General features: G+C 38.2%; 1 protein-coding gene across 2 annotated transcripts in view; it reads left to right on the top strand.

Moving 5' to 3' along the window:
- The first annotated feature begins 9914 nt into the window (after positions 1–9914).
- LOC119772218 (poliovirus receptor-like) overlaps positions 9915–26418 on the top strand; it is a 44166-nt gene continuing 27662 nt past the window's right edge. The window contains exons 1-3 of one of the 2 annotated variants that reach the window (XR_005279233.1): positions 9915–10230; positions 14621–14941; positions 15041–15337. Coding sequence is in view for 1 of the 2 variants with exons in the window: in XM_038268557.1 (XP_038124485.1) it covers positions 10173–10230; positions 14621–14941; positions 15041–15337 (676 nt within the window). In the remaining variant the exon portion in view is untranslated. The remainder of the gene's footprint in view (positions 10231–14620; positions 14942–15040; positions 15338–26418) is intronic. The other variant, XM_038268557.1, reaches the window with a different exon arrangement.

Below are 26418 nucleotides of genomic sequence, written 5' to 3'. Positions count from 1 at the left end.
AGCCTTGGAGTAACAAATGCATGAACCAGTTGTTTTTTTAACATAATATTCCCTAGGTAAAAGAAGGAAATCCAGGTAACCCATTTAATATGGAATTTAAAATACATGTCAAGATAGAAAAATAACAGCAATGTTATTCATTTCAGTATCATTGGACATTTTAGATAAAGTGACTGACTAAGCAGAATCTCTTTCAACGACTCTGTTCCAATGACTAAAAGTAAGAGTCATCACTGTTCTTATGTCTTGCCATTTTCAAAACATGGTTGTAGTTAATTTAACATGTTAGATTAATCAGGAATCAGCTGAGTATAATCGTCATAACAATAGAATTTTAACACTAATTAGAAGGATAGTTAGAGAGATTTGGCCAAGCATTAAATCTTGTAATACAAGTAACCATGAGGTGTTATCAAGACTTATCATAGATAAGTCTTTTAAGAAAGAAAAGAAGATTCATCAAGTCAACTGATGCAGAGATATCACTTTAGTAAAGGTTCAATAAAAGTTATCTGAATGCTTGGGGTACATTCCTTTCTACTCAGGATGCATTTATCATATTCCAAATCTGTCAAGTCACCTCTTTTGGCTGTGAAACTACCATATTTTACTCCTCTTTCCCGCTCTCCTCCCATATTAGCAATCTCCTGTAAATTTCCTGTATTATTGTATTCCAAAACTATATATATATATTAAAAAAAAGAGGAACGTTGGTTTTAATTTATTCCGCTACAGGGCACGGTGGTTAGCTTTTAGTTGTTTACTGTTTATCTCTTAACATCTCTGAGTTACAGTAAAAGAGCATTTTAATAGGGTGGGTTTCTCTATCCCATTGCTTGATAAAGAAAAAAATAATTTAGAGGATTTATGAAAGTGTCTGGACAGAAGCTGTGAATTCTTTGTAATTAATATCTATGGACTATTTTCCCTAAAGGACTAAAGTCTATTAGGAGTGTCACAGTTGTCTCAAGAGATCTTGAAAGTGCAGCTAAATCCAGTGGCAAACAGAAGCAGTGACAAGTACTAGGGTCAAATAGAGCATTGGTTTGTAAATTTCAAAACCTTTCTTGACTAGATGTTTATAAACTTGACTAAAATTTTACTCTCACTGAGAGCTGAATGTCCAAAACTAAAAGCTGAAAATATATTTTGTCAAAAAATAAGATGTGTAAGGGTTGAAATTTAAAATGAGAGAATGACAGAATAAAACACGTTCTGAATCATTTATGGTACCTCTGCTTCTTTCAAGACATTTCAAAACAGCTAAACTGTAGAGGATCTCCATTTCAACCATAATTCGAGTTATACGTCTTTGCCTATAACCTCCATGCTTCTATAACATATACTGTAGGAGCCTTACAAAGCTGATCCAAGAAGACTACGGCTAATATTAGAGAGAAGGGTAGTTAAGAGGTCCTGCAACGCAAGTGGATTTACACTGTTTCAGACAATGTAATCTTTTGCAAAATTGTTATTTTATGTTGAGTTAACTTTCCATCAAGGTTACTGAATGGAGTGATGGACAACCAAGACTCACAACGTGGCTGTCTTGATTTTAGACATTCCAAACCTTGGAACCAAGTCCAGTGGATTGTTTTTAAACTTTTATCGAATGACGATATCACATCCACAATAGGCAGTAGTTGAGTTTAACCATGAACCTAATAGAGAAAAATACAAGCCGTCTTTGTTCGGTGCGCACTTTTAAGCACCATGAAAACAAACGTTGCTATGTGCATAAACACTGGCTGTATGCCAAAGGATGAGGCATTACAAAATAATGTGCTGTAATGTAATTACACCAGAACAAATGGTGATCTCGGATATAGCATTAGCATCTGAGATAGCAATGACATAATTCAGCAACTTCAGTGTAGCCAAGCAAATGTTATAAAGTACTGAAAGAAGTGCTAAACAATTGTTGTATAAAAAAGTATCTATATATATCCAATTGAAAAAAAGGCTCAGCAGTTCAGTGGAGTCCAGCGGTCATATTGTTCTGCCAAAAGGAAACCTGCTCTTTATCAAGTTGTTTAAGATGTAGATTGTCTTTATGCATAGAATACACAAGAGTTATGCTTTCTTCTCCACATTGGATTTGACTTATCTGCTAAGCTATACTGATAAGGTTGATGGAAGGTTATGCAATGGTAAAGTGAGCAACCCATGTATGGATGTCAGAAGCCCAAAATTTGACTTTATATGTTTTACTGATCCCATGAAATATTAAAACTTTCTGAGATTCAAGGTTTTGACTAAGATAGTTAGAATAAAAGAGGAAGTCATCAAAACTTTGTGTCCAATAAAAGCAGAAGTGTCCATTTTAGCTTATTAAATAGGCTTGACAAAAAGATATTTTAGTCACATCAATGCCAAAAAAAATATTTTGCATAATTAATCCTCAGATGTAAAATATTCAGGGAGAAAGCGTGCTCACAAGGATTCATTATTGTTAGGCTTTCTTCTTAAAACAGGATAATTTTACCAAATAGGGGGTTGGTTTTTGACGGATGTCAAACCTGAGGCTAAAAATCAAAATTGACACATAACATGAATGTTTTATATTCTTTGTGGTTTATTTATTATTTTGTTGTGTTTTCTAGTTATTTCCAGTCTTCTAGCTTTTTCATTTGTTCCCCTCTGCTGCCCTCTTGTGATCTCCTTTTTCCCTAGCTCTTTTCCTCTCCTGCCCTGTCCTCACCTGTTCCCAATCTTCCCATTAGCCCTCCCTTAGTCTCAGTCTCCTTTAAATGCTCTCCCTTTTCAGTTCTTGTTTGCTGGGTCCTCGTCTAACTTCCTCCAACTCGTCTCTCTGAGCCTTCCTCCTCGTGATAGTGATCCTCCTAATGTCTCCATGGTTTCTGGTTAGTTTAGACTTGTTTTCATGTTTTTGTTTTTTGGATTATTTTTGGACTCGTAGTTTCCTGTTAGTTTTTGGAATTTGTTGTCATTTGTTTGTTTTTGGATTCCAGGTTTCCTGTTGGTTTGGACTTGGTGTTTTCATTTTTGGATTACCTGCCTCTGTTTCCAGTTTAACCTTTCATTAAATCATCACAAGAAATTTCACCTCTGCCTCCTTGCTTCTGCTTTTGGGTCATTTAAACATAATCAAATCGTGACACAAAGTTACAGATAAAAATTAACTCTTATTTATCATCTTTGTTATTTAATAAAAATTTACCGGACCACAACAATTCTAGAGATCTCGAATTGCAGAGATTTTAACTCATTCAGGGGTGACTTAATATTAGTTTCTCTAGCATAATCATATTAGTAGACATCTTAATGCCATGTGTTTTTCAGCGGAGCTGAATACAATATAGAGGCAGACAGGGAGTTCTTCAACAATGAATACATGAAAGCTCAGCAGTGTGTAAGCCTTCACTTCGAGTCTAGGTGGCATGTAGGCAATGAAATGGAATAATGTAATAGATGCAAAACCCCATCACAGACATGGGCAATGTGGAGTCAGCAAGTCATCTCGATGTCATGTATTTAATCTACCCAGCCAATTAACCAGGTGAGTCCAATCTGCACAGGTTAATTCACGGTGAAGATTGGACTCACCTGCTTCAGTGGCTGGGTAGAACAAATACATGACATGGAGATGACTTGTTGACTCCACATTGCCCATGTCTGCCCCATCATGCACCGCAACATATTTTTGCTAAATATTCATAACATAAATTCGCCAAATATAAGAGGAACATTGTAGTTTGGTTTAAAGAAAGCATTTTAGTTGTATTATGATTTAGTTTGTTGAAAGGATTTTACAGTTTGAAGAAATAGAAAATTACACCATATGCCAACCGTCACAAGGATGTGCATGACAAGAAAAGTCTATATATACTGCATGCATCAAGTAGTTAATATTGTATTACTTCTTGAGCTCCTTGATTTATTTACTGTCACAGGTAGGTGCTTTGGCCGGAGAGTAAGTGTTGGGGCCGGTATGGTTTACGGAGGGCTGGCCCTTGCACGCTGAAATTAGGACTGGCCCACGTCACAGATTATCAGTCTGAGCCTGGCTATAGGCTACCAGCCAACTGAACTGAAAAGCCAGACTGGCAGTCGAGAGTGTCATGATGTGTTTAGAGGTCTGACCCAAAATGCAGAGAACCACTCAGAGAGCAAGGCAAAAGGTTAAACAGGTTTATTAAGGTAAGGGTAGAGGGGGTTGGATCTGGAACTCAGAGGGCTGGTGAACAGGAACTAGAAAGTCTGGAGAGGATATCACAAAGATTAGTTCAGGGACCGTGGGAATCTTGGATGCCGCAAGGTTAATGCTAGTGAGGGACTGACGTCTGGGGGGGTTCTTCTCTCACTTTGAAAAGTAGTCAGTGTGGGTTGATCCAGAGAAGAGGCTCAGTGAAACAAAGACTCAGGTTAGACTCAGCTAATCTCAGCATGGCTCAACTGGCAAACACTCCTGGCACCGAGGTAGTGACAGTCCACTGCTTAAGTACTCCTCCCCATAATGATCCAGGTCGCCACCTGATGGTCAAGGGAGAGACAAACACAAACAACAGACCACACCAAAATTCAACTTTAAGAGACCTACAAGACTCAAAGCACAAACATACAGTAAAATTGATTGAATCAATGATTTGGTATAAAACCTTCAATTTTCAGTCTTTGTCAAAGAAATGTGTGGAACGAAACTCTAAATTAGATTTTGCTGCTTGTGAAGGGGGGGGGGGGGTAATAATCAATTATACAGATTAAACGAAAGCCATCCATCTATCTGGGAATCATTATTTGCAGTCTTTGTTAGTTTTACTACCTTTCAGTTTTTCATGATGGAGGGATTGATGGATAGATATTTTTTCTATTTGAAATTGTATATATCCAGGGATTCCCAATATATCTCCTGTTACTATTTGTTTATATATATATATATATATATATATATATATATATATATATAATTTTTTTATTGATGTTCCTGATTATTTAAAGCAATTTATAAATTAGACAGTAAATGGTATCTGTCTGTTGTTGTAAATATTATTGTTTTTTTCGTATTAAATAAATATTAATGTCTGAGCTCATTTTTAGCAAAATAGCAAAACCATCATAAGGCCCTGTAGCTGCCGCACACAACCTTTCAAGAGTGTCTCCCCCAACTTTTATGACAAAGTTACACCCTTGGCAGCAGAGAGGATTATTTGGAGTGGTCTGTCCTGCATATGGAAACTTTGAACAGCCTTTAGGAAAAGCAGGCTGACCTTTCTACAAACTCAAAACATTCTGAACAAGATCTGTTTAAAATGTTACCCTTAGTTCAGCCAAAATGAGCCATCAGAGAGTTACAAACTCAAGGCGGGCACTGAGACAGCCTTGAGTTTGTAACTCAAGGCTGTCTCAGTGCCCGCACTGATAACATGCATACTTGTACTCAGCCAACTGTGTCTTTCTCATGCTTTAAAAAGACAGGATATATCCATATTTACAAAACAACATGCTCAGTGCCTGTATGGGGGTGGATTGTAAATGGTACCATTATAAAATTCCCGCCTGTAGCCAGTATTATATCATTATACCCTTACCTTTCTACACAGGTGGATCATTTGATCATACATGATGTTTATTTTGTATTTGGAAAAGCTGGGGATTCAGGTATTATATAGATATATAGATTTAGTGAAGATATTGTGATAACAGCATAAGAGTGGCACCATATTAAGTTCTTGAGGAAGGGGACAAGTGTAAACCGTCTGGAAGGAATTTATTATTTAAGGTATTTTTTTGTATTTTATTGATGATAAATATATTGCATCAATATGAGGAATTTAAAGATGTATTAAAAAAAAAAACATTAGTAGGTCTTTGCATTATTTAAAGACTACTCCAAAATTTATGTGGGCTTGTTATTATGACCACAGAGAATTTACAGTCTACGTTTTATCATCAACAGTGGATGTAAATGCCTTCTCACTTATGGTAGGTTGTGTCTTACTGTATGTACTTTTACCAGCCTATAACTGCTCATTTAAAATGTTTGGATTTTACATAATGTCTTTAACAATGATGCTGTAATAAACCAATGGGTAGGAAAATCTAGAGAAAAAAGGGTATTTCAAATGCTCTTTACCTGTTTTTTTACGACCTACATGGATAAAAAAAAGTGTTGATCTTATAAAGATTTTTAAAACTAGCTCCATTGTTCATGTTTCAATTAGTTTTCTTCATCCTTTTGCGATGTACAGCATGCGCTGCAACAGACATCTGTTTTTACAGGCGACAGTTGATCAGGAAGGAAGACGGGGGGTGCAGTGGAGAGGTTCTGAATCAGAGCAACCAGACATAGAAAAAACGTGGCCAAATTATTTAGCCCTACATTGTTTAGGTGCAAAGACAGGATGCAATCTTCATACTTTGGAGCATCCCAGCCTATCTTCCATTTTATGGGGAATTTATGCAGGGCTCTCTTAACCAAACACAGAAATTAAAATACCACTAGAAACATGCAAATGGTTGGTCAGCAGTTATGAAATAGCTTTGAGGTTTTTTCCAATAAATATTGAGTGTAAATAACTTTCTAAGTTCTATTCAAAATATGTTCTTTACTCTTAAAATTGATATTCTAAGGAATATACCAACCTTGATTACCACCAGCTTCTTTGTCAAGGAAAATAACTAAATATATATATCTAATGATATGAAACATGTTAAATAAATTCTAGTACATTTATTATCTGTTTCTTAGGATCCATTCATGCTGATAATATTCCTTCTAAAATATGGTTAACAAGAATAGACCACTGTTTTACTCACGCATGTGTATTTTTGTTTTGCTTAGACATAACTTTCTATAACCAGAGCAAATTGTATCTTTGTATGTCAATTAGTTATTGTTCCTATTACTGTAGAACTGATGGAATAAAAACCAGATGAGTTTCAAGGGTAAGTCAGACACAGGGACCGTGAAGCAGAGTAATTTCAAAATAAGAAGCGGTGCCCAGACTGGTCCTGCACTTTGGAGGACAAACTCTGCCAAATTTGAAAATAAAGACATAAATAAATAAATGCTCAATAAATATATAAGCATACCATTAATTGCCAACAAAAATACAATAAACAAATAAATGTAAGTAGAAATTAAATTATACAGTGAGACATAAATGTATATAACTCTTTTAATTAGCTTCTTTATTTATTTGCCTTTGTAATATTTACCTTATTTATTTTTTGTCCTTTATAATTTTTAACTTTATTTTTTAATTACTTATATTTTTAACTATTTATTTATGTGCATGTTATAATATTTTTGTCTGTTTTATTCTTCCTTTGTAGTTATTTCTTCAGATAAACACTAGGTGGTGCTAGAGCACCAGCCCTTTTTACCATTAGATAAAAAATTGCTCTTATGAAATAGTTTTCTTTTCTTTTTTTTGGCCCAAAATAGCATTTATGAATTTAAAAGCCAAGCAGTCTATATCTTAATTTTGTAAATCTAAATCTAAATTTATATCGTAATTTTGACATGTTGCACCGCCTCAATAGAGTCTTGTCCTGGTGAAAGGCCAACTGTCCAGGTAACTAAACAATTTTTTTTACCTCTGTCACCAACCACTTAGTTTATAGCTTAACATCTTTAATGGCCTCTACCAGGTACCAAGGAACGGTTTAAAATTAACTCTTAGATTAAATTAGAAAAAATAAATAGTTCAAAGCATCTCATAGATGTAATTATTGATTTGCGATAATGGTCACCATTAGGGACTCCCTGATGACATCTATTTGGCTGATATCCCTTTTTATGACATCTACAGCAGACAAATTACCTTTTATTTGTTGAGCATTTCATTTAAAAACAAACATAAGACAAAATGATTACAGTTTGTTAAATTAATAAAGTTCTATTAGTGAAAATGTGGCATCTGGATTAAGTTGCTTTTTCACTTTCTGTTTATTGAAAGACATCTTGGACTTGAAATTACCTGAAAATATGTAAAATTTTCTGAAAACAACTGCATTTGCCCCTAATTTGAGCAGGAAAATACAATGATCTGTCAATGGAATAAAATCTTTAACCTTAAAATAAGGTTAATTACATATTATATACTTGAAATAAGATAATAGTGTGTGTTTTTTTTTGTCATATTTTAAATGTAAATCTTAGTTCATCCTTAAACTATCACATATACCCACTCAAATCAATAGAAAATAAACTTAAAGATATTCTGGAATCATGGCTTTGGATTTAACTTCTCTTGTATTTTTATGTAACGTCGAAAACTGCCTGACGAACTTTGAGTAAGTGAAACATATGCATGGAAGATATTTATGAGTGCAAGCAATAAGGCAATTACGACTAAGACCGCACACCCGAGGCTCTTAGTTAATCATATAGATTCATCCAGAGGATGGAGACATCAATGTTTCCCTATGTCTCCAGAAAAAGAAAAACTGTTGAATAATGGGATAATCTCGCGTTTAAAGACTTATAGCAGTTACATGTAAACTAGAAGCAACTGTATTGTACAGCGTTATCTGTTTGCTGCACCTGATAACTTAGAGCATTCATATAAATCTTGTTTCTTTCTATCTTTTTTTGTGCTGTAGCCTTCTATTTTGTTCTTTTTTTCACATAAATGAAAGACAGTTAAAAGGGAACTCCATCTAGTCTACTTTGTTAATGGCTGTTGGTTTCTCCATGCAACGTATAAGGGGGCATGCAACCTGAGCCCCTGTCCCCAAACATGTCTGTGCATGCTACTGCTCATCGGGGTTTATTACTCCACTTGTGTTCCAGCCTTTTTAAGCAAGCACTAAGATAGTTGACGGGTTTATATATAAACATTTATTTGTTAGTCGATTTCAAGTGTTCCTTTTCTCTTTCCACCATACAAAGGAAGTTCACATCTGTGTAAACTTGATGCATATAAACATTGATGCTCAATATTCCACATTCTCAACAAGTAAACAGTAATTTCCAGTTGTCTGAAAATCGAAACTTTTTGCTCTGACTGCTGCAAATCTCTAGAAATGATTCTGTTGAAATAAAAAAATCAACTCTTAACCTACTTAGTGAATGATAGCTGATTCCTGCTCAATGTTTGTTTTCAGATCTGAAAGAATAGGTTATAATAAACAGATCTCAAATATAAACAATAAGTAAAGCTACACTCAAAGTTATTCTTAATTCTGGCAGATCAGAGGCGTAGCTAGAAAATTTTTATAAGGGTGGCCAGGCAAAAACCAATGTACACTGTGGGGTGGCCGAAAGTGGATAGGCGTCAGAACCTCAGGGTCAATTAACCTGTTCCAAAAAGGAAAACTAACAAGCGCAACACCCATATTTTTTAAATGAAGACAAAGAATACTTTCTTACAGCCTTTTCTAACAAGTAGATGCATATATTTAAACATATGTGCTCTCCAGATAAAAGATATAGTGGATAAAATTCTTTCAGGTTTGAGTTCTGGGGCGAACATCTTTTCCATTGTCATTACTAATCTACTTTATCAATAATCATTCTGAATAAAATTGATATTTACAAGCACTAATATCTACATAAATTGATTGCTTAATAAGTTTTTCTTAAAATATTTATTTATGATTTCACAGAAGACTCCTAAATGATTTGCAGAGACGCATAATTCTCTCTTTACCCCATAAAACACAAAATCTAGTTCTGAAAACAGCAAGAATTCTGTACTTATCATCTTTAATGTTAGTATATTGATGTGCATAATTAACCACAGTGCTTTTTGTTGTCAAGTAATTGTTATTATATGAACATTTTAAATATTTTAAATATTGCACTTGAGATTATTACTGCTGCCTCCTTCTGTTTTAAAGGGTGGAAAAAATTGGTAGAGGTGGTTAGTGATTATATCCGCCCCTGTAAGATATAGTATTAAACAGATTCTCATTCTCAAGGGTTTAAGGAGTAAAATATTTGTTTTCTGGCATATCTCAATTTAATTACATTTATTTGATGTATTTGTAGGCATAATTGTCTGCCAATTTATCCATAGACCATATTTTTTCCATGTATTTATGTGTGCCCTCCATTTCAGTGATGTGCTGCTGCACTTGCAGCCCCGCTAATTTTCCTCTGCGACTAGCGATGGTGGCAGCTCCTACAGTACGCACCTAGGGGTGCTGTGCGCATAAACGCAGATAGCTTCTTCATCTCTATCTCGTCTCCATATGGTGTCTTGATGTCAAGCAACGTTATTTTGTTGGTGTTGGCGTTCGTCTGCAGCAGGGACGCGAAAGGTTTGTACATGAGAGCTTTTACTTTCAGGAAAGGAATCGGGCAGGTTGTTGTTTTACAGGGGAGATAATGATAACAACAGACGTGTTGGGCTGTTTTTGTCCGCGGTCGCCGCGTGCTCAGTGGTAAACCCTGGATGCGTTAGTTTCACGGTGACGTGTCCCTTTGTTATGTCTTTTGGCTGCAGGTTTCTTTTCGCGCAAAATAGCAGTTTAAAACGTGTTTTTGTGTGTTTAATGAAGTGGTATGCAACACTCCCCTCCTCGTTTCTGCGAAACAACTGAACCCGGGTTCTTAACGCAGTCTGACTTAATATTTATTTTTGCATTATTCGTTTTCTGAACGTCGCGGTGTTATTTAAGGTCTAACCCTTTCTACTAGGAGAATACTGTTCTGTTTGCTATTGGCTGACTGGCCCTTTTCATTTATATTGAAGTGCTCACCACTATGACCCCCAGCTTTCTAATAGTGTATATATATGAAAGCTTTCTAATAGTGTATATGAAAGCTCACTAATAGTGTATATGAAAGCTTTTTAGTAGTGTATATGAAAGGTAAAGCTTTTCATCACTGTATGAAAACTTTTGAGTAGGTTATATAAGAGGGAAATGTTTTCAGTAGTTTATGTGAGAGCTTTTCACTAGTGTTTATGCATGTTTTTCAGTATATTATATAGAAGAGTTTAATTTAATATGTGTATATGCAAGTTCATTCTTATTTATGTCCCTGGGGGCACCTCATACACCACTGCGTACTGCAATACTCTTATCACAGAAAGGACCGCTTTCTCCAAAGAACTGAAAGGTATTAATTACACGGGTGTAACTTTATATTTAAAGTTGGTGGGTATGAAGGACCAACTCTGCCATATTTAAAAATAAATACAGAAATAAATAAATGCTCAATAAATGTATAAGCATACAATTAATTGCCAACAAAAAAGTGAGACATAAATGTATATAACTCTTAATTAGCTTCTTTATTTATGTGCCTTTGTAATATTTACCTTATTTATTTTTCTGTCCTTTATAATCTTCAACTTTATTTTTTAATTACTTATATTTTTAAGTATTTATTTATGTGCATGTTATAATATTTTTGTCTGTTTTATTCTTCCTTTGTATTTTTTTACCTTAGTTATTTCTTCGCCGCTGTTTATTTCTCTCTGCCCTTTTTACATTTCTCTATGCCCTTTTTACATTTCTCTCTGCCCTTTTTACATTTCTCTATGCCCTTTTTACATTTCTCTATGCATTTCTGTCTCATTATGCAAATGAGGAGGGGGGGTGTCCTAGAGAGTCAACTTCTGCTCATTGGTTGGCTTGGCGGTCCATCTTCTTAACTCACAGAGCTCAGAGTACTAAGTTAAATGTTCTCTTTTCTGTTGCTGTTGTTCAATAAAAGTACGTTTTAAGATCATTTGAGGCGAGAACCTTATACTTTTAAGCACAAATTTATTTAAATTTAAAGTTTAAATTGAAGCTAAAGTTTGGCAAAGTCCCTACTCAAGTTCTAATGACTTCAGACTCGACATCAGACTCTCCTCCTGTAGATTCGACCGATGTAGTAGAATGCTAACCAACACGCTTCACACACGGCTATGCCGAGAGAGGGCCGCTGCAGATGGGCTGTGGTTAGACCTGGCTGCCGTCAGCTTCGGAGCTTTGCTGGTTGCCACGGTCCTCTCAAGTTCGTCACATTTTCTTTTAAATTACGCATTAAATCTGTGAATGGGCCATATGGTGATGCTTAGAAGTATAAGGTTCTCGCCTCAAATGATCTTAAAACGTACTTTTATTGAACAACAGCAACAGAAAAGAGAACATTTAACTTAGTACTCTGCGCTCTGTGAGTTAAGAAGATGGACCGCCAAGCCAACCAATGAGCAGAAGTTGACTCTCTAGGACACACCCCCTCCTCATTTGCATAATGAGACAGAAATGCATAGAGAAATGTAAAAAGGGCATAGAGAAATGTAAAAAGGGCAGAGAGAAATAAACAGCGGCGAAGAAATAACTAAGGTAAAAAAATACAAAGGAAGAATAAAACAGACAAAAATATTATAACATGCACATAAATAAATACTTAAAAATATAAGTAATTAAAAAATAAAGTTGAAGATTATAAAGGACAGAAAAATAAATAAGGTAAATATTACAAAGGCAAATAAATAAAGAAGCTTATTAAGAGTTATATACATTTATGTCTCACTTTTTTGTTGGCAATTAATTGTATGCTTATACATTTAATGAGCATTTATTTATTTCTGTATTTATTTTTAAATATGGCAGAGTTGGTCCTTCATAGGTGGGAACATTGAGTTGGCATGAAAGCTTTCATTAGGTTTATGCATTTTCCAAAAAAGAGCTCAAACATATATTTATTGAATGCTTTCCTATCCTTAAAGGACACAAGAGAACCACAATACGCTGATAGTTATAGGTAATTAGACAGATGCCTTTCAGTGCATTATACGTATATCTAGGGCGGTAAGGTGTCAAGTAACGAAGTACAAATACTGTACTTAAGTACACTTTTTAGATCCTCAAGACCTCTCTGCAAATACACCCCCTTGGGTGGCTATGGAAAGAAGCACTTTTGGAAACGGTTCTCTTGAGGCACTTCTTTTCTCAGCACCAATTTCCCTCAGAAAAAGTGGAGTTTGATTGTTTTAAACTGTTTAAAGATATGGAAACAAATGAAGGTACATTGTGACCTACCAAATACCTCGGTTCACACCCCAATTTACCGCAACCATGCTTTCACCCCATCACTATCGGATATATCATTTAAAAATTGGAGGCTAAAAGGCCTAACTACAATCAAAGATTTGTACATCAACAAAAAGTTTGCTTCATTTGCAATACTGAGGGACCACTTCTCTCTTCCGGACACAGATTTTTTCAGATATCTGCAAATTAGAAATAATGTTCAAATTAACATCCCGAACTTCATATCTCTCCCAGAAGAAATTAAGTTTGGCAGAATGCTGTTGGGCTCCCCAGAATAAAAAAAAAATCATTTCTAGCTTTGTTGGAATCTTTGCAGAGGGAATACATTTTTTCCACAGACTCTTTGAGGGCTGCATGGGAGGAGGAGCTGGGCTTACAGATTGGGAGTGAGGTCTGGAAGGAGGGACTTGGGAGGATTCGGTCATGCTCTATTAATGTAAAGCACCAGTTAATTCAGTTCAAAGTGTTTCACAGACTCACACTATTCAAAAACAAAATTGCACAGAGCATTCCCATCAATATCTCCAAATATGATCTCTCTCTCTCTCTCTCTCTGGAAAGTAGTGTCATTGGATGAGTCATATAACGCAAACACTCATCGGTTAGCTAAAGGAAATCATCAGAAGCAAGCAGGTGTTCTTCAAACTGCAAACATGAATTATCTATGCCATGCTACAATGTCAAATTCAGAGAAAACTGTTGAAATGTCTGAAAGGTCGGATACAGGCGAGAGCGTATCGTGAGATGGAGACTAACAAGACCTCCCTCATCCTTGGCCCTATTTCAAAGAATTTTTGAAATAGTCAAAAAATTTAGCTTTCAATCATTGAGCTTTTTGTTTTTTTAAAAGGTTACCTTATACTTTTATACTTTAAGTAGTTTTTGGAGTGTTTTTAAACTGCAGTATCTATACTTCTACTTAAAGGAATAGTACACCCAAAACATGATTAGCCTTCATTTTCTACTCACCCCCATGCTGAACAACACTCTGGAGTACTTTTTTGATATCTCAAATGCATCTGGAGATCTGGGAGGCTTCTTGCTGTCTGCTGACATTCAAATAATGGAGGTCTAAGGTGCCCGAGGCAGAAAGGTCCATAAAAGTCCACCAAAAATGTGTCAATATTCCTCCATACTGCTCGTCCAATGTATTCAAAGTGTCCTGAGTGGGTAGCATCCAGAATTTACTCGAAACAAAGTCATTTAGAATGTTTTTAGAGCATAAACAGTAGTGTATAGCATTTCCTGAAAGCGCGTGCCTGCACGTTCATGACGCTACGGAAGCCGGCAGACCAAACCAGATGAAAGTGCGCATTCAGCGTCTGCCCTGCCGATAATGCAAGCGTAGAAGAAGAAATGTGCTGTTTACCTGTGAAAAGAAAGAAACAACGAAAGAAAAAATGTCTGAGGACTTCAGTGTTGAGGAAGAGCATGAGTTCTTTGCCGAGCTGAATGCGCACTTTCATCTGGTTTGGTCTGCCGCGGTTTCCGTAGCGTCGGAAACCGCGCTCTCTAAAAAGAGAGAAAATCCCACAGATTCTGTAGTGATGCTAACTGGCCTTTCCCTGAACACAATGGAGCTCACCTTCATTTTATTGCTCACCTTTATTGCTGCCTTTGCTCTGGATTTAATAACGGTCATATTTTATGCCTGTTACAGCAATCACTGTAAAGCTTGGAGATGCCGCCATCTTACCCTGCAAGAGTGTGCTACAGAGTAATCAGAATGTCATACAGATTTCATGGCAGAGAAGGACAAGAGAAAAACCAGTGACGGACAATTTCTTAATCATCATTGGTGGCAAAGCTGAATATATTAATGGAAAAGACAACAGATTTACATACATCGGGACATTTGCTGACAACAATGGGACTCTCCAGCTATCTAACGTTCAGCTGAAGGACGAAGGAACATACACTTGCATTTTTTCCATTGCTCCTATTGGAAGTCTCAGGACGGATATAACGTTAACTGTTCTGGGTACGGTAATTTTTTTTAAATAACATCTCTGGTTTTCTTTTTGTGTTAAAAAGTAACAGAAGTGTTACTTTTCTTGTCTGCATCTTTTTGTAACCCCAGTGCCCCCAGAAACGAGCATAGTCGATGCCCGTCCCAAACTTGGAGATGGAGAGGTTCCTCTTGCAACCTGCATCGCTGCGGGGTCTAAGCCACCTGCAGAGGTAGAGTGGAGGACCGATGCTCTTAAAGTCAAATTGAGAACGACAACAAACTCAACTCTTCATGCCAACGATACAACAACTACAGCAAGCACACTGTTGGGGACACCCACCAAGAACATCAACAGAAGTCCTGTCGAGTGTGTCATTTTCACCGAGACGCTAAACCGAACCCTACCCTACGAAATACTGATTAACTGTGAGTAAATCTCTTCTTTCTCCCATCTATAGAGCCTGAGCAAATGTAGTCAGGCTTTTTAAACGTGGTTTCAAAAGCATGTTTCATTTTCCTTAGTGTATAAATGTGGTTTTGCTGTCCGGACAAGTCTTAGTAGAAAAATACATTTTTGGCCAGGTTTATGGATGGTTTTACAGTTTGCTCTGCCTATACAGTCATACTGAAAACATTCAAGGTTGCTTCTAATTGGCTGAGAAAAGGCACAGTCTCATATCTCATCTCACAATGCTCAAAGGCATTTGCCTCCAATAGTCAATGTTTGTATATTGGCTCTGGAGGTGTCAATAAACTGGCACTGCCGAAGCCAAAATGATATAATTGTTCTACAATTTGAGTGCTAATGATAGCTTTCCTCTCTCTTTTCTGTGTTTTGCAACTCAAACTTCTTATTCATTTAATGCCCACCTTTCATTGCTGCTGCATTTATTATAAACCCATTTAAGGTGTTGGACTAGGAAGCAGGATTTCACACAAATAGGCAGAAATAGACATAAAAATCACACTGGCGACACACATGATGTTTTCATACGTTAATGTGGCTTCATAAATGTGCTTACAAAAAAACTTCAGTTTTCCTTTTTTGTATTAAAGTATTTTTTTAACATCTTGCACCCTGGACAAGTCTGAGAACAAAAAAACAAATTCTTCGGTTTGGTTTTTCCAGTCTGCTCAGCTTTTACAGTCATGTTCAAAGGTCTCAAACGTCAGTATCAGATTTGCATGCACCTGTTAGCGGTTTTAAATTTATGGCTCCATTAGCAAGTATTTAGAAGACTTAAAACTGCAGCCCCTGTTAATCACTTACAGGGTGGGGTCTCTCCTACACATGAGCGACACACACAACATCATTGTGATCTGTCTTTAGCTGTAAAAACAATAACATTTGACGGTTATTTTATATTTATACATAAACAATTATATTTGCATATCATGCAAATTAGTTCCTTTTCTTTGCCCATCATTCTTTGAAAGCTGGATATGATTATACTCTTTTAACGGTCACGTGCATAACTTTCGTTGCACACATCGTTGTGCGTTTTCCCCAGTTTATTTGAAGGCCATGCATATTCACCTCTCCCTATTTGAGCATTTACACGACTTACATGACAAACAGTGTACTAGGTTTGCTTGCCAGCATGATCTGAAAGTCTCTGCTCTGTGAAATATTTGGTGCTCTGCAGCAGCTGCAGGTGGCACAGTGCATTAATGGGAGATACAAAAAGCTTCTGGCAATTAGTATAAGAAGAAAAAGAACAAAAGAGTGCGGAATGGGCTAAGTAATAAAAGATGCTAAAAAGTAAGGAGAAATTATGATTGGAAAAGGGAAAGTTTATATTCAATCCAGCATGTGTGCAGAACTAACCAACCTTTTATGGCAGGGCCTGATTTGGCGAGATTACAGCCATCCAAGCAAGAAAAGCACCTTACACAGCAGCATGGCAGCTTATCAAACACCACCTTGTTGCCCCTATTATCACATCCCAGACCTGTCATTGAGCATTACAAACAGCCATTTTACTCCATACAGTAGTAGCAGTTTAAAAGTTGCTCTTTTGTCATGATGGGTCCTTGATTGGTGCTTTTCAGGTCCTCTTCTGAAAATAATTTTAGGAGGAGAAAAAAAGTAAAATAGTGATCCCCTTTGAGCCTCACAAAAAACAAAAAGATGAGGGGCAGACAGAGCCGGTAAGCGCGGCACATCTCTCCTTTATGAAAAACAAAAAACCTTGATAAACTTCACAGATCCCTCTCTGAGAATCACCTCTCACTGCCTCAGCCAGCCTATTAACCACCCCACAGTTTTTATTGCTGCTATTTCCTCTAGATCTAATCTTTTTTTTTTATATAGACATATGAACATTCTCTATCTGTTCTGGTTTAAAATGCTGTACAGACTGGTTAAGTGGGGCTTTGCTTTATAGCTGCTCTTTTTTATTTATTTACTTTTTAATAACTTTTCATAATCTGCCCAAGTCAAATGTGGGAAAATGTTTTAACTTGTGTGTAGCACAGAGACAGAAGTGGAAAAAACCTGTGCAGATCTGTCCACCATGACTATTCATGACCTCTACATAGTCAGTGTATCATGGCAAAAAAAATGTGATTGGAGATTTTTAAAAAAGTCAGTGTTTTCTGGTCTGTAGGAGTGGGGAAGATACAAAGAGATGGAAGAGGAGGAGGAGACTGTAATGTTTCTTATCTAAATGAAGAAACTTGGGTTCGTAACTGAACTTATTTACCGTATTTTCACGACTATAAGGCGCACTTAAACGTCTTTTTTTCCCCTCAAAATGTGCGGTGCGCCCTATGGTGCGGTGCGCCCTATGTGTGTTGTAACTGCGACTTTTGAGACCACCTCATTGAGGAGATGATGAAAGAGTGGCTGAATGTAAGGAGACCAGGTGTTTTTTTTCCCACTCATCACCATCGCTGTTAATATGTAACTCCATGCGTGCCCATCTCACAGCTGATGTGAAAAACATGGGGAAACAAATTAACCCTGTGCTCGCTGTTCAACCGCTCGACATCGGTGTGAACCGGACCCAGCAGGTGCAGCAGAAGCAGCGAGTTTACATGCAAAGTCAATGGTTGACGCGCGTATAGGTGCAGCAAAAGGTCTCGCAGCGCGTTTTGAGCAGCAGGTGCAGCACGTCGGGAAGCGTTTAAGCATCTGACGCACCGCCAACGCGCTGCTGCTGCTCGAGATGGAAAAATTGAAGTTTTGTTGCTGGACTCGCCGCATCAACCAATCAGAGAAGCTGATCTGGGAGCTGACAGCGAGACAGACACATCGCTCTGATGACATATGATATTAAATGAAAAAGGCTGGATGGATGAGGAGATGATGAAAGCGTGGCTGTGCCCATCTCACAGCCGATGTGAAAAAAAAGGTGAATCAAATGAACGCTGTACTCGCCGTTATCCCGGGGGGTCTGACAAAGGAACTTCAACCGCTCGACATCGGTGTGAAGCGGCCGTTCAAAGTAAGGCTGCGAGCGGCGTGGAAGCGATGGATGACCGACGGAGACCACAGTTTCAGGATAAGTGGAAGGCAGCGCCGGGCAAGTTACGCCACCGTTTGCGGATGGATTGTAGATGCTTGGACTAACGTGTCTGCTGGCTCTGTTGTTCAAGCTTTTGCAAAAGCCGGCATTATTTCTGAGGAGCCGCGCTGCACGGAAAGTGACTCTGACAGCGAAGAAGGGGAAATTGGCATGTCTGATTTAGCGCAGCTGTTTAATTCAGAAACAGAGGATGATGACTTTGATGGGTTTGATTAACACTTTGTAATAAATACATGAATAAAGCACAAACATACTCAGTTTTGCTCCTGCTCTATTTTTATACCTGAAAACTTAATTCAACAGCAGCCTCTTGGCCGGGTCTCCTCCTCTTCACCGCGGTGGCTGGCAGGTGTTTTTTCATCTAAATAATCTAAATCTTGCAGCTATATTTGCTGTGATCAGTGGGAATAAAGTAGTTTTAATATGTTTTTAAGTGAGAAAGTCCACCTGAAAACTTAATCTGGATGAACTGACTGCAATTATTATCTATTTCTGTCGGAGGCGCTCAGACCCCCACATACCAGCGGTGCACCGACAGTAGAAATCCTTTCATCAGCAGCCTCTAGGCTGGGCAGCCTCCGGGTTCACGCGGTGGCTGGCAGGTGTTTTTCATCTAAATAATTTAAACGGCAGGCACTAGGATACCGGTAATAAAAGCTAACATATTCCGTCGGCAGGTTTCAGGATTTTAAGTTAATTTAGAAGTGACCACAGCGCTGTGTCATCTGCGATGTGTCTGTCTCACGGCCAGCTCCCAGGTTTGATTAATACTTTGTTATAAATACATGAATAAAGCACAGTCATACTCAGTTTTGCCCCCGCTGTATTTTTACATACGGAGTAGAGGTATTTAAAGGTAGTAGAGGACATGTACCTGTATATAAAAAACGCGCCCTATAGTCCGGTGCGCCTTATGTGTGTGTTAAATACAGAAATGGCACACGTAACTGAGAGTGCGCCTTTTAGTACGGTGCGCCTTATGGTCGTGAAAATACGGTATTACTGAAAACGAGTCGAGATGATACAGGTAAACCGTGAAGTAAACATTCTTCATCTACGGATAACTTGCTACAACCATAAACATATCCAAGGAGTACATTAGTGTCTGTGGCCCTCTGGTGGCAGGAGGTAAAACTGCAATTCCTTAACTTATCATCACATCCCCTTTTTTTCCTAGAAATAATAACATTACAAATAAACAATTTTACAAACACTCTCTATACTTATTATAAGCAGTTTGAATCTGTATATTATTATGTTCTTGTAATCTCACATATATATAACTATGAACTTTTTTTTCTTCCTTTTAACTTAACATTACTTCAGAAACAACATAAACTATAACTCAAATTTCAATGAAAAGGATACATTTCATAGTCCTTATAGATTCAGCCTGTCAGGTGCCTTGACAGTGCGTGATGATCTTCTCAACACTGGTAAGTCAGTCTCCACAGCTCTCTGGTGATCTTCCGATGGTGGATCGTCTGTTGCGGTGGAGGCTGGATCTCCCAGTGAATCTTCATCAGTTTGTTCTTGCCATGTGTCTTGTGTTTTTAGCAGACTTCTTCGATTTCTCCTGAGGACTTGACCATCTTCTGTTTTGACTTTGTAAGATCTTGGACTCACTTCCTGAAGAACTGTTGCTTTTTTACTCCAGGTGCTGGAATCGTGTATTCTTACTGTGTCATGCCTAGCCAGTGGTACTAAGCTCTTTGTTGACTTGTCATAATTGGCTTTTTGTCTCCTTTGAAGATGTTTTTGTTTCACTTCCTTTTGTTTCGGTTCAGAGGTGTATGGAAGTGTGGTGCGTAGTCTGCGTCCCATAAGGATTTCTGCAGGGGACAGGCCATGCTCAAGAGGCGAAGTTCTATAACTCAGCAGAGCTAAGTATGGATCTGAATGACTTTCTTGAGCAGCTGCTTAACAATGTGCACACCTTTCTCTGCCTTTCCGTTTGATTGAGCATACAGGGGACTAGAAGTCACATGACGAAAGTCATATTCTTGTGCAAAATCCTGAAACTCTTTGGAGCTATAGGATGGGCCGTTGTCACTATACACAACTTGAGGAATCCCATGCCTGGCAAAGATGGATTTCATGTGTTTAATCACACAGGCCGCTGACATGTTGGGGAGCAGTGCAATCTCTGGATAGTTGGATAGGTAGTCAATTACAAGCAGGTAATTCTTTCCATCCAAGTAGAACAAATCAGTCCCAACTTTTTGCCAGGGCTCGTCAGGTATTTCTGTGATTATCATTGGCTCTTTTGGCTGCTTAGCTTGATGTTTTAGACATGTTATACATCCTGACACCATTCTGTCTATATCAGCATTTATGCTTGGCCAATAGATGGAGGTTCTAGCCCTTCTCTTGCACTTTTCCATGCCTAGATGTCCTTCATGTAGTCTTTTTAGCATGTCTGGTCTCAGAGACTGAGGAATGACTACTCTATTCTTTCGCAAGAGCAGTCCATTAACAAAGCTCAGCTCCCCTCTAATGTTGTAGTATTGCTGACACTCATCCCGTGGCCAATGTTCTTTTATCAGTTGGATGACTCTCTGTAGGACGGCATCCTTCTTGGTTTCATCAGCGATGAGTCTGGATTTCATATCGGACATGGGCAGTGTCTCAGTAATCAGATTCACATGAAGGTTCACTTAGTTTTCCGTGGAACACTCGGCCGGCTCCTCCTTCTCTGTGGTTGCCCTAGACAGAGCATCAGCTAGCACTATGTGCTTTCCTGGTGTGTAAATCAGGTCGAAATCATAACGTTGTAGCTTCATCATGAGCCTTTGAATGCGAGGTGACATTTCACTGAGGTTTTTCTTGATGATAGCAATTAACGGTTTGTGGTCTGTCTCTGCCACAAACTTTGGTAGACCATACACATAGCCATGGAACTTTTGGAAACCGTACACCAGTCCTAAACACTCTTTTTCAATTTGAGCGTAGCGGCACTCAGCACTTGTCATCGTTCTCGACGCATAGGCGACAGGCTTCCAGTCTTCTCCACATGCCTGTAGTAGAACGGCTCCAATGCCATCCTTTGATGAGTCGGTGGATATCTTTATTTTTTTTGAAGGATCGAAAAACGTCAACACTGGCTCTGTTGTGAGAGTTGTTTTTAGACGGGACCATTCTTCCTCATGTTCAGATGTCCACTTAAACTCACACCTGTCATGCAGTAGCTCTCTTAAGTGCACAGTCTTGGAGGATAAATTTGGAATGAATTTTCCAATGAAGTTGATCATACCTAATGCTCGCAACACACCTTTTTTGTCTTCAGGTCTAGGCATTTCCAGTATCGCTTTGATTTTACTTTTGTCTGGTTCCACACCGGCTGGTGACAGCTTGTCACCCAGAAAGGTGATTTCTTTTACTCCAAACTGACACTTGGATCTGTTCTGACTCTCTGAAGCACTTTGATGAGCCTTTCATTGTGTTGCTCCAGTGTGGATCCCCATAAAATCAGATCATCGACATACACACGTACACCTTCTATGCCCTCAATGATGTGCTCCATCGTTCTGTGGAATGCTTCTGGAGCAGAGCATATGCCAAAAGGCATTCTCTGGAAGCAGTAGCGCCCATATGGTGTATTAAACGTGCAGTACTTTGTGCTGTCCTCATGCAGTTTTAACTGCCAGAAGCCTTGTGAGGCGTCTAATTTACTGAAGTATTTGGCACCCGCCATCTCACTTGTTATTTCATCTCTGGTAGGTATTTGATAATGTTCTCTTTTTATATTGTTATTCAGATCTTTTGGATCCATGCACACACGTAGTTCTCCATTCGATTTTCTGACACACACCATCGAATTGACCCATTCTGTGGGCTCTTCCACTTTCTTTATCACACCCAGTGACATCATTCTATCTAGTTCTTGCTTCAGCTTTTCTCGTAGAGGAGCTGGAACACGCCTGGGAGCATGGATGACTGGCTGTGCATCATCCTTCAGTTGTATCTTGTAGGTGAATGGTAAAACTCCAAACCCCTTGAAGATGTCTGGGTACTGGTTCACTATTGCCTCAACACTGGTCTGGCTAGTAAAATTATTAATGCAGTAAACCCTCTTCACTAAGCCTAAATGTTCACATGCAGCGTCACCTAATAATGAGTCATGTCCCTCCGGAACAACTACAAACATCAGGTGGTGCTCTTTTCCTTTAATTTGCACTTTAAGTTTGCATGTACCTTTTGTGTCAATGTGGTGTCCATTATAGGCTTTGAGCTTCACTGAACTTGGATGGATGCGTGGTTTCACCTTCTTTGCTCTGATGTCACATTCATTAATTAAATTTGCCTTTGCTCCTGTGTCTAATTTCAGCGGAATAACTGCACCGTTTATCTCCAGTGGCACAATCCATTTGTCTTTTCTAGCACAGGTTGCATTTTTGCTCTGTTCAATGTCTTTTGGCTGTGCTGCTATGCTATCTTCAGCTTGTGCTACCATCCCAACAAAGAACGAATCAGCAAGCTCCGTTTCTTCCACTGTGTGGACTCTATCACTGCCACTCTGTTTCCCTTTGGAAAAGCATTGCTTAGCAAAGTGATTCTTCCCTTTACATTTGCTACACGTTTTGCCAAATGCTGCGCATTGCTTTGGTGCATGCTGATTTCCACATCTCTTGCATGAAAACATCTCTGTCACATTTGTTTTTTTGCTCATTTTTTTCTGTTTCTGCATTTGCTTTACCGCAGCTACGGGAACACTTTCCTGTTCCTTCTGTCCACTGAATGTTTTTGCATGCAGCTTAGCCAGTTCACTTGCGTTACCAATTTTAATAGCCTCCGGCAGCTTTAATTCGGGCTCTCTTAGTAACCTCTCTCTCACTTTTTTGTCATGGACTCCAAACACTATTTGGTCACGAATCATTGAATCCTTCAGTTCTCCAAAGTTACATGTTCTGGCTTTCAATTTCAAGTCCGTCACAAAAGCATCAAAACTTTCAGTTTGCGATTGCATGCGAGACCGGAACACATACCGTTCAAATGTTTCGTTCTTCTTTGGTGAACAGTGGTCATCAAATTTTTCCACAACTTTGTCAAACTGTTCCTTGTGCTCCCTTGCAGCAAACACAAACGTATTAAATACCTCTACAGCCTGGGGTCCCGCGATGGTAAGAAGCAGTGCTATTTTCCGCGCGTCTGGCTTTGTGTCCAGTCCCAGCGCTTGCAGGTACAAACTGAATCGTTGCTTGAAAGTTCGCCATTCACAGTCTACATTTCCAGTCCAATTCAGAGGTTCTGGCGGCTTCACACTTTCCATGACTTCTGTTGGACCACTCCTGGTACCATGTAATGTTTCTTATCTAAATGAAGAAACTTGGGTTCGTAACTGAACTTATTTATTACTGAAAACGAGTCGAGATGATACAGGTAAACCGTGAAGTAAACATTCTTCATCTACGGATAACTTGCAACAACCATAAACATATCCAAGGAGTGCATTAGTGTCTGTGGCCCTCTGGTGGCAGGAGGTAAAACTGCAATTCCTTAACTTATCATCACAGAGACTTTGAGCAGGGTCATAAAGTTATGTTAATCTCTTGACATTTTAGCATTGGAGACTAACATTACTTTTAGAAATCTGAAAACGGGTTGAAAAGTGAATAGTTTCTGGGCTGACTTGTATTTCAAGATTTACTTTGTTGTTCCTTATTAATTTGCTTGTGTTTTTTTATGATACTGCAAGCTGATTGATACATTTGAATAAACTGAGAATATTTATTTCTATCTTTAAATACATAAACACTCATTTAGTGCTAAATGTGAAAAAAAAAAAGATTTATACTCCAAGTAAAGTGGTTCATCTTGGTTCAACTCATGCGATCGTACTGAAGGTATTTTCAAACCAATCTACAGGACAGAAATTCCGAAAGGAGCAATTGTAGACGGATGGGAATGCTTTGGGTAGCTTCTCTTTTGTCCTCCCAGGAAACATTATCCCCTTGAGAGAGAACTTTACCGGAGAAATCTGAGACAAAGCCTTTTACTTGAGCCATTATCTGTACATCTAAAGGTGAGTCATTTTTCTTTATTCTGAAAAGCCTGAAGAACTAGTTTTTAATGAAATGCATCACAACATGAAAATCCAAACATTACATTAGCTTTAAATGGACACAAATAATCAGATTAAAGGCCTGTTAATACCAAAATGTTTCATTTAAAATGTCAGGCTGAAGATTCTATTTCAATTCAGTCCAGCTGGAAATAAATTAAATTTCGTATGCGAGACGAGCTTTTATCCGATCACCATTCTGATTGGAATCCATGTACACATCCATTCAGATGTTTGGGGTAAGAAGATCTCCTCAGCACATGTTTGCAACTTTATCATGACATGTTTTTCTGTACTAACCTTCCTCCACTGCTTCTGGTCCTGCTTGGTGGAGGAGGCGGTAATGAATGCAACGTGTGGAAGGAAGGAGCACTAAATTAACATACTGCTGAGCCCAAAACTTAATTAATGACCACCAAAAACACAAGACACAACTGGAGAAAAAGAAATGTGAGGGACATGAACAAAGACTAGCTAAAGTTTAGAATGAGTGGACAAGTACATGTTTATTTACAAAACATGCCGTTTCTATTTCTGCTATTAAACCGGAAGATTAGACGGTTCAGCACCTTCTCAACTAATTTAATCTGATCGAATGCTGCGTACATGTACTGTATACACACATCACTATCTGATAGGTTATTTAGTCTCCATGAAAACGGAGATTGGGAATTTCCGATAAACTAAGTTTAAGATCGGATTGGTAAAACTTTGTGCATGTAAACGTAGCTATTGATAAAGTGACTTTGATCAGTTACATTGATTAATATATCTTCAGTGCAATGCATATTACTAGCAAATAAAATGCTAGTAATATGTATTGCACTGAAGAACTGATTGCATAAAAAATGTGTTATACATTGTTAAGAAAGTATTTATCCTGTGTGTATGTGTGTGTGTATGCACTTATATAGAAAGCAGAGTGAGGACCATTTGTACAGTTTCATCATCAGAATGAGTGTGATACAGGTGTCAATTGGGTTAGAGTTTGGTAAGGTATGCATTGGTACTGGTTAGGATGGCCACAGTTGATGGGAAAACATTTTTTTCCTGTGTCTCTGTCATTCAATACACTTCATACTTGAAGGTTGTGAGAAGGAGGACTCCAACCTTCTCTTCACAGAATGCAGAACAACAATAGTGTCTTTTGTGAATTACTTTTACAAACCCTTGCATACTTTTGTCCCTTATTGCACCATAAGAGCAGCTGAAGCTTCTCACTTAAAATGTCACTAGTTGGATATACATTTTGATGCTATAAAGAAACTATAATTACAGTTCTGCAGTTTGGGAGCCATTCTTTTTTGATCCTCCCCTGGCAGTGGGGATTTCTTGATCATAAATGGGCTTCAAAGAAAGTATCTTGATACCCGTGTCATGTCCTGACAACTACTGCAAGATTTAACAGTTCCAGGGGGAATGCTGTGGTGTTAGAACTGTAGATTGACTTGGAGATGGAACGCCTACAGCTAGGCAGAACTAAAAGGAAGCTTAGCTTTTAACCTGAGCAGATCAAACTTACTTTGAGATGAAATGTAAGTTGCCTTTGTCAACACAATAGAGGCATTATTGTATCATAGCAGCCCTTCCCCGTCAAATGCCCGCCAAATGGTAGCCTACTCCCCTGCAACTCCCAGCATAAAAGAAAAAAAAAGGAATTGTAAGGGTCCACCGAAGTGCCCATCAAGGAAAGTGGGGAAATTTTAAATGGCTACTACTGTGTATGCAATTACCTGAAAACATCAGTTTTGCCTTCAGCAGTCATGGAAGTTCCAACACATTACTGTACTTTTTATTTAGGAAAATGAACTTGAATCTCGAATTTGCCTGGAACTTGTGCTTGAGAAGACTTTGGGCTTGGAATTTTCATATATGCTCATTTTCTATGAACATCCTTAAAGCAGTTTTAGTGTCGC

Source organism: Cyprinodon tularosa, unplaced genomic scaffold (genome assembly GCF_016077235.1).
Source record: "Cyprinodon tularosa strain WSP-4 unplaced genomic scaffold, ASM1607723v1 ctg702, whole genome shotgun sequence".
NCBI lineage: Eukaryota > Metazoa > Chordata > Actinopteri > Cyprinodontiformes > Cyprinodontidae > Cyprinodon > Cyprinodon tularosa.
Note: the sequence above shows the minus strand (reverse complement) of the source record. Positions and strands in the feature narration are given on the sequence as shown.